The 12,102-nt window shown below is 34.6% G+C and overlaps 2 protein-coding genes across 2 annotated transcripts; one reads left to right on the forward strand and one right to left on the reverse strand.

The window, feature by feature from the left end:
- Positions 1–3,758: 3,758 nt before the first annotated feature.
- LOC110625947 (sulfite exporter TauE/SafE family protein 3) lies at positions 3,759–8,173 on the reverse strand. The gene is made up of 12 exons (XM_043961735.1): positions 7,293–8,173; positions 7,016–7,175; positions 6,732–6,932; positions 6,572–6,636; positions 6,434–6,461; positions 6,234–6,328; positions 5,616–5,702; positions 5,407–5,457; positions 5,085–5,306; positions 4,907–5,000; positions 4,428–4,568; positions 3,759–4,322 (listed from the first exon to the last, which is right to left on the reverse strand). Exons 1-12 carry the CDS (start codon positions 7,521–7,523, stop codon positions 4,240–4,242), a joined length of 1,458 nt encoding a protein of 485 aa, XP_043817670.1. The 5' UTR covers positions 7,524–8,173; the 3' UTR covers positions 3,759–4,239.
- A 1,565-nt stretch (positions 8,174–9,738) lies between these two features.
- LOC110625949 lies at positions 9,739–11,151 on the forward strand. The gene has a single exon (XM_021771661.2). It carries the CDS (start codon positions 9,908–9,910, stop codon positions 10,904–10,906), a length of 999 nt encoding a protein of 332 aa, XP_021627353.1. The 5' UTR covers positions 9,739–9,907; the 3' UTR covers positions 10,907–11,151.
- The last annotated feature ends 951 nt before the right edge of the window (positions 11,152–12,102 follow it).

Genomic DNA, 12,102 nt, shown 5'->3' on the forward strand with positions numbered 1-12,102 from the left:
AAATGTGAAATTTAAAAATTTATATTCTCATTAAATATTTATTTCATTTAAACATATTTAAAATTTAAATTAATTAAATTTAAATTTTTATTTATTTTAATAATTTTATAAAAAAATAAATAAAATCCACTTTAATATCTCTTATTTTATAATATGAAGAAGTGAGTTACTGTAAGCATGAATGATAAGTAGGAGCAATACTTGTAATTTGAATCCTTCCTATCTAACAATAAGAATAGACAGCTACTTCTGGACTGGTGGGAGAAAGCCTTTCGTTTTCTTTAATTTCCCACTGAGCGTTGTACATCTATTTATAGAGGAAAAGAAACACAACACGTGAAAAGAAGATAAGAGTCCCAACAAACTTTCGGACTTTTTGGCCTATTCATATTTTAAAAAAAATAAATTCTGAAATTCTGATTTTAAAAAATATTTTTTAAATCAAAATAAAATTTGATACTATCGCATTTTTGAAGTCAAATAAAATCTATTGCGCTTAGTATTTAAAGTAAATATTTAATTAAAAAATAAAATTTTATAATTGTTATAAATATTTAATTAAAAAACAAAATCTTTTAATGGTTACCATTATAAGAGTGCGTACCGATTGCCGAAAAAGGGCCGTAATGAATAATGTCTGCACTTTAATTATTTTATTTTATTTATTTATTTTATTTATTATATTTTAACTTAATTGATTTAATTAATTTATTTAATTATATATTAATTTTATATAAATATAATTATAAAAATTTTATTAATATTAATTTTTTTTAATTTATTAACTCATTGAACTATTATTATGTGGACCTTGACTGTTCATTACTCACTTTTATCAATTATTATCTAGTATTAATTATAAATTTATAATAATATTTTAATAAATATAATTTTAAATATAAAAAGTGTAATATTATATTATAAATAAATTTAAAAAATTTCTAAAAAAGACAACTTTGATAGATCTGCTATCAAACTTGTCTTTATTGGTGCCTAATTTTATTGCAAAACAGAGACAATCAAACTTTTTTAAGTGAGAGTAATTAGGAGGCCTTTTGAAAAGTTTTTCATAAGAACTCAACCAACCCAATTTCTCCATAGATAATCTATTGATCAAGTAGGTAGTAGTAAGAGTGCACTGGTGTGATTGTATTTTAAGAGCTCTTACTGTATCTGAAATGTATCTATATTTCCTTTTCACAATACTATTTCGTTGTGGACTATAGGTGCATGTTCTTTGATGAACAATGCCCCTATCTTTAAATAGTTTAGAGCAATTATGGTTAAGAAATTCATAGTCATTGTCAGATTTGATAGTTTTCTAACACCAAACTGATTCTTGATCTTTTAAGAAACACAAATATAATCTCTACAGTTTACCCTTTGAGGGTCATCATGAAAATCCAGGTGGCCCTAGTGCAATCATCTACTATAGTGAGGAAATACCTAGCCCCAGTGATAGATTCTTCTCTATAAGATCCTCAGATGTCTATATGAACAAGATCAAAGGGCCTTTTAGCAATAGTGTTGCTAAAGGGAAAAGGTAATCTTGTTTGTTTGGCCTGAGGACAAATGTGGCATTGAAAGTTATTATTTCCAGTGACTTGCATGCCTTTAATATGTTTGAGTTTGCTAAAGGATGCATGTCCAAGTCTATCATGGAGATCAATCATATTAACAACATGCATACAACATTAATTGTCAAGTGCTAACTATGTGGTTGCACTTGAGGGGGGAACTTTAAGAATCCCACATCGGAAAAATACAAGAATGTAAAGGTGAATATAAGTGGTTAGGTTATAATATCAAATTGGCTAGTCATTTTGATATACAAAGCAATTCAATTACTTATATGAGCCCATGTAAATGAATCAATGTGATTAATATCTCAACACTCTCTCCAAAAATTAACATCATAGGAGTTGAAGCAGGTTTAGCTTGCTGTAAATCAGTGTCCCAAAAGAACTTGGCATATCCCAAATCTTTAATAGTAAAGATGTGATCAAGAAACCGTCTACTAGCATGTTTTAAACCATTTAAGGACTTCAGTAACTTACATACTTGCCCCTTTTCAACTTTGTCACAACCTTCAAGAGGTGTCATACATAGATCATCTTCAATATATGCATGCAGTAAAGCATGTTAACATTAACTTGGTGAATGGGCCAATTCTTTGAAGTAGCTATAACCAAGAAGACTCTCACAATGACCATTTTGGTAACTAGAGAGAAGCTATGTACATAGTCTGTAATACCCGGCTAGAGTCCGGCATTGTAATTCTACTTTCCGGTGGAATCCAGGATGTCGGAATCCTCTAGAAGGGTAATAGATATGTTTTTCTAAAGTGATTTAGTATGTTTTAATGTTTTAAGTGTAAAAGAAATGAGTTTTTGAAAGAAAAGAACCAAGGAAGAAATGTCAGGTTCGGCCGCCGAAAGTGAGGTTCGGCCGCCGAAAGTGAGGTTCGGCCGCCGAACATGCATGAGTTTAGAATCACGTTAGGCCACCGAAGGTGGTCTGGCCAGCCACCTATAAAAGGCCATAGGTCGGTGAATGGATAAGGTTTTCTTTCCATTTTCATGGACAGAGGTGAGACCATGATCTTCCTTGGATGATCTTCATGTTTTCTTCAAACCTTTCAAAGTTTTGATGAGTTTTTATGTTGTTTTGAAACTTTTGAGCTAAAAACCAAAGTTTTGAAGCTTGGAGACTTTGAGAGAGAGTTACTCCATATCTCCACGTTAGGATCACATATCCTCTAGATCTTCAAGAGGTAAGTGTAGATCCTTACCTTCTTTTTATGTTTTATGAAGGTTTTATGGAGTTTTATGGGTAGAAATACATGATTAGGTTAAGTAGAGTTTTTGGTTGATTTTTTTGATGAAAGCATATTTATGTGTTGAGTTGTGATGTTTGGTGGGGTTTTAAGATAGTTTTGGACCCCTTTGTGCATATACTTGAGTATATATGTGTTGTGGTGTTGTGGTTTGCATGTACGAGAAGTTTGGAGGCACACCCCTCTCCCTTAACCCCAGTCTTGCAGGATCAGAGTTCAGGGGGAGGTCAGAAGAGTACATGAAGAGTAAAGAGTTGTAATAGCATAGTGTGGACATGTAATAATTGTAACGAGATGTTTTAGTATTGTATATAGTTCAGTAGTGTGCTTGACCCAGTTGTATTGTAAATCCTTTTTTGTATCCATGGTTGGATTATGTAAATATGTTTTCTTGATGAGTATGAGTTTTAACCCGTCTAGAGCAATGATGAGAGCTCTAGTAAGGGGTTCTGTTGTACAGAAATAGTGCATGCACAGGTTGAGTCTTGGTACAGAGCAAAGTTTTATATTTTTACAGAAAATGTATGATCATGTATGGGATTTTACAGGTACACAGAGAGTATAGCAGGCTTGCTACGGGTCCCGGCGACCTTAAGTCGATCTGGATTCTAGCGCCGGTAGCGGTCCAGTTTCCGGGTCATTACATAGTCTCTGCCAGCAACCTGGTTATACCCTTTGGCTATAAGTCTAGTCTTGAACCTTCCACAGTGCCATCAAATTTATGTTTAATTTTGTACACCCATTGTGAAACTACTGCTTCCTTCCCAAGAGGTAGGGAAGTGAGCTGCCAAGTGTTATTCAACTCCAGTGCATCAGCTTTCATGGCAGCAACCCAGTTTGGATCTCTTTTGGCTTCAATATATGACTCTGGTTCTTTAAGAGCAGAAACATTGGCTATAAAAGCCAAGTGGGCAGAAGAGAAAATACAGAACGTAACATATTATCTGGTGGACCAGAGCCTCTACTTCCTTCCAATCTAACAATAAGAATAAACTACTTTTCAATGGCAATGTCTTTAGTTGAATTAAATAATTGGAAAAAACTTGTCCAGAATCTCTAAATCCGATTCACATATGCAACAAAATAACACGAGTTTTCATTGAATTTTCATATAAAGAGATATATTTATTTGTCTTTAATTTATGGTAAATAATTTTATTAGTTTAATTAAATAAAATATCATTTTCATTAATTCTAATTCCAATCAAACTTTCAGTGTTACTACATATTTCTTTTAAACATCCAATCGCACTTGATTTTTACCTATCTCAGTGTATAATGATATGCAGAAAATTCTAACTACCCGTCCTAAATTATATTGAATTAGGCCTAATTATGGGTTAATCTATTCTGAACTCAATAGCAGCATTTCTGCGTCCCTAAGATCTTCACTGCTGATGGGTCTATGAATAGGAGCAAATGTTATCAAATCCCATATACTCCTTCCTCTCAATCTTCTTTATCATGTCTGCCAAGCCAACCCCTCCTGCTCGAAATTAAATGAAAGCCTTTAAATTAGCAGCAACTCTATCAATCGTTATTGGATTTGCTAAAATGTAAGGAAGCCATATTTGATCTATTCAATTCGTACCTAGTAATATTGCACTGACCAAGATTGTGAAGGACAAAATGAAGATGATTATCGATGCTCTTCCTAACATATTAATCACCTTTTTTACCAAATGCTGCCCAACGAAGCCAGCTACGGTGGTCACAACAAAGAAGTAGAAAGCTGCAGATTTAAAATTGATTAGTCATGAAACAGGCGGCGGACCCAAACTGGCCCAAATAACTTTTCAACCCACTTTCCACTTGGTCCAAAATGATTAACCAAGTTATTTAGTAGTTTCGTACTAACTACTATATTCAATTCAATTTTCTCATCATTTCTCGATGTGGGACGGATTTGCGCCGCAAATCCGCAAGCAGTGGCTGGAAGCAGCTGACCGTCACAAGTCATGTATAATTTTATACTATCCATTGATTATGCATGGAGAGACGTGTATTTAATGAAAAAATATTTTCAGTCTTGTTAGAATCATTAGTGGTGAAGAGGTTAATTGTAATTACCATAGGGAACTGGGAAACGTTTAAGAAGGTAATATTCTACGACAGACAAGGAAGCAGAAAATGTCATTGCGAAGGTGGCTGTTGCACTTGATACCTTGAGGAAATTGAAGAGCTTGTTAATAGAAGGCAGAGAATTAACATGTCGCTTAGATTTCAGAAGGAAATGTTAAATTTGCACCTGAGGAGGAATCCCCATCTCAAGAAAAAGTGGACCTAAAATGAATCCTCCGCCGAGACCAAGCAACCCACCAACCATACCAGCTACTAGACCAAGGATACTATAAACAATCAACTTGTGCACTCGCCAGTTGGTTCCTGCTTCTCCTTTGGATGCAATCTTTCGACGTCCATTGTAAAGGCAAATTGCCTGGTATACGGTTACTGAAGCTGCAACTGGGATCTGAAGTTGGATAAAATTTGGAGCATACTCATACCCAGATTATAATCATCATTGCATATTGGGAGATTGGTCTATACTTCAAGATTCATAGGGAACTTACCTGAGAAAAGTCCAACAACCAGTATGGCAGGGAACATATTCTCGAGTAATTCTGCAGAAGACATGATAATTTTTTTTTAATTTCAAATTATGTGTCAGGATGAATGCATATATCCAAGTGCATGGAATAATTTTTCGGCTCAAGAAGTACTTGAAAGTAAAGGAAAAAGTTTCTATAAAATGAGAATAATCACAAAACAGTAGTGAAACCTTGGCAATCTGCAAAGCAAGGATCATCAACCACACAGCGAAGAGAAGTCCAAGTGCTTTCCAGTACACATTTTCCAATACAGATACCTGACGACAATATTGAATTCTTTAGTACAGTCCATTTGGCAGGAAGGAATAAAGGATGGATGAATATATGAATTGACACCTAAACTTTAGTAGAAAAATCTGTTCATACCCTCAACTTCTATATGGTTTTTACTTTTAGAATCAATAGAACCTCAAGCTAAATAAGTTTTCAATTTATTATTATTTACAAGCAGACACAATAAACATTCTGACATCATTTATTTTTTGAATTTTTAACTCATTTTCTATCTTTCTTGTCACAATTTTCTTGCTCTAAAATAACATTTCTTGCTCATAATATTGTTAATAGATCATTATGTGAATACTTTTCTAGTGGTTTTGACTTGCATTTACGTGTATCTATTTATATAAGTCATTAAATAAATAAATTTGTGTTTAAAAAATATAAAAAAATAGAAAGTGGGGTGTTATTAATTGATTGAAATAACTTGTGATTGAAAATTATTTTTGCATACAAACACAACCAAGTCTTACAAAATAGCGTGTCAAAAGTCTTAGAACTATTCTTACCTTTGCCTTCTTAGGAACCTTGGGAACCTTGGGAACCTTGGCTTCTGTTGGAGTACTATTGCTTAAGGTTTCAGGTGGCGGCTTGGGAACCAACACTTCACCATTTTCACCTGATCATAAAGTGAGGATATTTTCAAATGCTAGAATATTTATATTTCTTTACTTAGATTTGAGTGAAAGAGAATCACAAGCCAACGCACCATTTGATTCGAGGCATCTGGCAGCCTCCTGAAAACTCAGCAACAAGTGGGAAAATTAACACAAAGAAACAACAAAGTAGAATCAAAACATAAGTTAGAGGAGCCATGGATATATAATCCCAGAAAATTTTAGACCACCTTTTTCGTTAAGGTTTCTTTCTTCCAGGTCTCGATACCCTTTAAGAGTGCCTTGGTTGACATAACTGCAAACACCACATTCAAGTATTTCACAAAAGGAACATTCATAAATTTATTGCAATTCTCAGTAAAAAAGACAGAAGAAGGAGATAGTTCATACAAAGGAATAAAATGATTAGCAGAATTGTAATAATCCAATCTGGAAAAATCACGTTGAAAGCAACTCCAATGCCAACCCCTAACACCAACATCGGCTGAAACAAAAGAGCAAGTTCATAGTCAATCACAGGCATCTCAATCGTAGGATGCCTTTGGTCCAAATTGTAGTATACTGTTGCAGCTGCTGCTCCTGTAATCATACCTGATCAAACAAGCAGCAGAGCCCCACAAATCAAATAGCATATAGGAAATCAAATATTAAGGTAATTTTTTTGTTTCTCTTACATTTTGATATGGCTACTGATGATTTTGCATCAAACCCAATAATCAAAGTGAGCATTGGAACAAAAATGCCACCCCCACCAACACCTCCTGCACTTCCAAATGCTGCTCCAAGGAATCCAACTATTGTTCCCACCACAATCTTCCAGCCAAATTTCATTTTCTATCAAACAACTTTCACAAGTTATGATTTTCCTGCTTTTTCTAAACAACCAAGCAGAACATGTTCAAGCAATCAATACAGAATCAGAAACCTATGGCAATGTGAAATTGGACTTACTGGCCAAACTTGTATATAATCTGAATGATTTTTGTTTCCATGATGAAGCTGGGCAGGATGTGGAATTGAGGTCATGTTATGATATTGAGCCTCATTGTGAGTTGAAGCTTCTTGTTTCAACCTTGATTCTGCTGCAATTACCATTGAAGCTATAACAACTAAACCAACCAAAATGTTTCCTCTCAATCTCAAACCGCAATACTTTGATTTGTATCCACTCCTATCCATCATATCCCTTTTTCCCCACAGAGGTCAAAATTGCAAAATTTTCTCAAATTTTAGCTTCAAACCCAATGCTAAAAAACCAAGAGGAAAAACACTAAGAACTCTTTTAACATGAAGCTTGCTGAGCCAACTCTGTCAACATGCATTACATTTAAAAACATTGTTGATAAAAATAAGTAATGCTAATAATAATAATATAATTTCGAATCAACTTTGCACGCATTTGACAACTAAGATTCGTCCTCTGAGATTTGATCTCAATGTCTTCCAACTTTAAAGCATTCATGTCTGTTGAATTTATCCTGCAAGTGCATTTTGTTTTTCGCGGAATCTCTTGAAATCGAGAAAATTTTTAATTATTGTTCAAGGTTGATCTAAATGGAACCACCATGATTGTATATGTGCAATGGTTATATTGTAAAATTTCTTCTTGAAATCAAATGAAAGTGATTTTTTTTTTTTTTTTTTGATCTTGAAAGATACCATTTTCTCTTTGTGATAGTATCACGTACCATTTTTCCACAGCATGCCAGTAAGTACATCTAATCAAAGGCAGACTATCTACGCTTAAACTATAACATTACGAGAAATTAGAATACGTCAAGATTATAATCACTGTGAATAAACCTAAAATTGTATATGAGTTTAAACTCCAATTCAACTTCAACTTGCTTCTTTCACAGGTGAAAGAAACATCATACCAACCTTGTCTTAGAGTTGAAACAGTCTCTCTCTCTCTATATATATGGGTAGATTTGTATTATTTTGACTGATAAATTATCACGTTGATTAGGGAAAAAGATGGAAAAAGACATAAGTACACAGAACCTTGAAGAAGTAAACCATGGAAGAAATTTGTCTGAGATAGATTTTTCTTTACTTTTTAGTTCTATTTAACTAGCAAAATCTGAAACTAAACTTGCTGGCCTCAATCGACAGAATACATAAAAAGAAAACGAGAGAAAAAAAGATTAGTCAAGTGAAATTTACTGCCTGATATCTCCCAATGCCGGCTGCTATTTTGAACCAAATACAAGCTTGGTTAAATAGAAATTTGAAGACAAATGTCTTCTAGATTGGCTTTCTATACATGTACATATATATTTATCACTTCATTTAAGAAAAAATTAATAAGCTATTGTAACTTGCATTAAACCATTTGACTGAACATTTCAAAATAAACCCTTGGACAACTCGGACACAACATGAAGATGCAATCGAATATTTAAGACACATTCAACTCTTGCTCAATCCAGACATGCTATTTCTTGGATGATACCAATTGCAGATACTGATAATCCTACAGGGGATTCTTGTGATAGTACAGAGAAGATGGTATTAAAGCCACAGAAGAAGAGGCAATGTCAAAGATTCTTGTATAAAGACAACAGAGCTAGATCATGAGTGCTATGCCAATCCCACCTGTTTGTAATGAAAAAGAAAGTTTTCAACAATGAGAATTATAACGCCAGATTTTTATGAGAATCTGTAACATTTTGGAGGCATTAATGGATACCTAGTAACAGAGCACTTGCAATGATCATGGAGGCCAGAATGCAGATTAATGTACTCATCAACTTTCTTTCCACATGTAGTCCTACAAAGACAGCAATTATGGCCACAACAGAAAAGCAGTAGAGAGATGTTTAAAATTGGAAGACTATTAACAATTTGGACCATGATTGCATTAAGTTACCATAAGGAATTGGAATTTGCTTTAGAAGATAATAGACGTCGAAGCTATCATACTGAAGCTACAACAAGAAAATTGCTCAAAATTGTAATTGGTACTTCACTTCTGACTCAATTAAGTTGAATTCTTGCAAAATTTTAGATTTTGAATGGAGGATAAGGATCGGGATTGAGTGGGAAATTTCATCCTTGGCAGAAGCTTCTCAAGCAAGATTATACATCAGATGGCAACATCAAGTAAAAGAAGAGATACAGACACCAAAATTTGTCCTTAATGTACTTTCCACACCAAATCATTCTTTGCTCTTGTTATGTAAATATTTTTCCTTCTATAAACATATTCAGGCAACAAATCCAAATTTTCTCTGGAAATTGAATTGTCAATATCCACTAAATTATTAAAATTTTATCATTTGGCCTTTATTTATTTTTCTGAGTTGGGCCATACCCAGTGATAAAACCCAACCAGAACTCGAAAAACGGGTCGGATTGTAACCACGTGCAGTCGTCGCCTACCTCCAGACAAACAAAAAGTCAAAAACAAGCAACCAAATCAAACCTGGCCGAAAGAATTCTCCAACACACAGAGTCTGACCTTTCAACATGATGACTAACCCCAGAATTCATTTTTCAAAGTGAACTTCTTTCTAAAATTAGCTTCATAGGAAGACACACAAGACCAAGAAATTTCTTCAAGGATGGGGCTTTTCTCTCTGATTATAACGGGTGCTGGTTTTTTCTTGATTGGTACATGGGAATCTCTCACCTCCTCTACAGATTTGCACCTTTTCTCGAACCCAAATCCAACTTTATCTTCTTCTATTGATCAGATATCAAAATCTACGACCCAAAAGAACACAAACTCAAAAGATCAATCTTCCTCTTTAATTTGCATCGTAATCACTGTCTTCTCTTGTTTATTTATTATTGATTCTCTAATCTCACTTTCCAATGCCATTAACTCTCAAGATGGAATTGGCTTCGCCCTCCAGTTGCAAGGTCTTGCTGTTGCTGCACTCTTTTCCTTGTACTCTATTTTGGGTCTGGTATCGAATTTATCAGGTTCTGTTCGTTTCTCTTCATCTCTTCTTGATTTGATCCTTCTGTTCGCTTTTGCGGAAGAGTTCTTGTTGTATTACCTGCAAAGGAAGGACACAAGTGGGATTGAGAACAGGTACTTTGATCTTATGCTTGTCCCAATAACGATTTGTGTCGTCTCTACGATTCTGGAGTTAAAGTCTTCCTCGAAATCGAATAATTATGCAAGAATGGCCCGTGGGGTGGGGTTGATTTTGCAAGGCATGTGGTTTGTGCAAATGGGTATCTCTTTTTACACTAACATGATTGTTCATGGTTGCTCTTTGCATGAAAAGAGCAGAGGGGATTACACTATAAAATGTAAAGGGCACTCCGAGTATCATAGGGCCAGAGGGATAGCTACACTTCAGTTCAATTGCCATCTTGCCTTACTTGTGGTTTTAGTGACGAGTGTGTACTCCATTGTGGCTAAAAAGAATGGGGATCATATTAATTTTGTGCAGTATAAGCCTCTTGGGGCAGAGATGCAGCAGCTGGAGAACAATGGACACTTCACTTTGGATTCAGATGAGGATGAGATTAGAGAAGAAGAGAATGTTGCTAAGGAGAAGTTAGCTACAGTGGAAATGGGTGTTAATGGTTATAGTTCTCACGAGTGAGTTAATTTTAGAGGTTATTTTTATGCAGTGTATTCTTTTATTAGTGCAGAGGAAGCAGTTTCACGTTGTATAAATGAAATGTAATAGTCCTCTTTACTGGTTTTGGGATCTGAATTTTGTTTCTTGTTTTATGAGGTGATTTAGCGATTCTTAATTTCTTTTACTGGAATTTAGTTTTGGGCATTGTTTTTCATCTCTTGTAATTGATGTTTAAGTTCGAAATTGATATGGAACGGTGTTTAATTGATTCAGTGTTTCAAAATTGCTATAGTTTCCCATTAATGTACGAAAATTTCATGAGTCACATTCAGTGTTTAGTTATTAGGACTGGTTTACATTTAAACTAGTTCAGGCAATGGTTAAGATCTTGGTAATAATGGTTCTGGCAATTCTGTAGAGAACTGACAGTACTTGATCTTGGCAACGTGGGAGAAATTCATTGCATGAAAGATATCTTCTGAGGGATTTGAGGCTGTTTTTCAATTAATGGAAGCATGACTTCTGGAGAGCACGGTGTGGTGAAGGGGCTTCTCAGCATGAGCATCTTGCTTCGTGGAAAAAAATTGTCTTGGGCTATTAACTGAAGCATAACCATATCAGAATGCACTTACCTTGCGTATGAACTTTCTTCAGGATGAGTTGCCTCTTGCAGAAGTGTGCAATATGTCCAGGTAAACACTTCATTACTATTGTTACGGTTTCAGATGAATTGATACATATTCTGAAGTTAGCAAGATTAGGAGCTCAAATTTTTGCTAGGTTGTTATGCCTAATACATTGGCTTTCTTGTATTATTCTTTAGGTAAGAATGGGTGTACTGGGTTTGTAAGGGTACCATGAACAGGCTAGAGTGTTTTAATAAAGCAACTCCTTTGCATAAAGACTGTGGATCACCTTACTGGCCTAACACTACAACCACTTTCTTCGTTCTCTGCCTTTGCTAGTTAATTTTAGTTTGTTTTGAGATATGAAGTAGAATAGATATCCTATTTGGACCATGTTATTACTAGCTTCATTGTCTAAGCGTGAGTTCTATATGTGGATAATTGTCAGTTCAATCAGTGTAAACCCTGGAGGATGAGAAACTTGTTTAGAACATGGGATTAATATAATTTTTTTAGCAAGACAATAAGGAAAATGTTTTAATGTCACTGGTTGCTGTCTCACCAACTCAATGAAGTAAGGGCATCATGGTT

The sequence above is a fragment of the Manihot esculenta genome, chromosome 11 (genome assembly GCF_001659605.2).
Source record: "Manihot esculenta cultivar AM560-2 chromosome 11, M.esculenta_v8, whole genome shotgun sequence".
Lineage (NCBI taxonomy): Eukaryota > Viridiplantae > Streptophyta > Magnoliopsida > Malpighiales > Euphorbiaceae > Manihot > Manihot esculenta.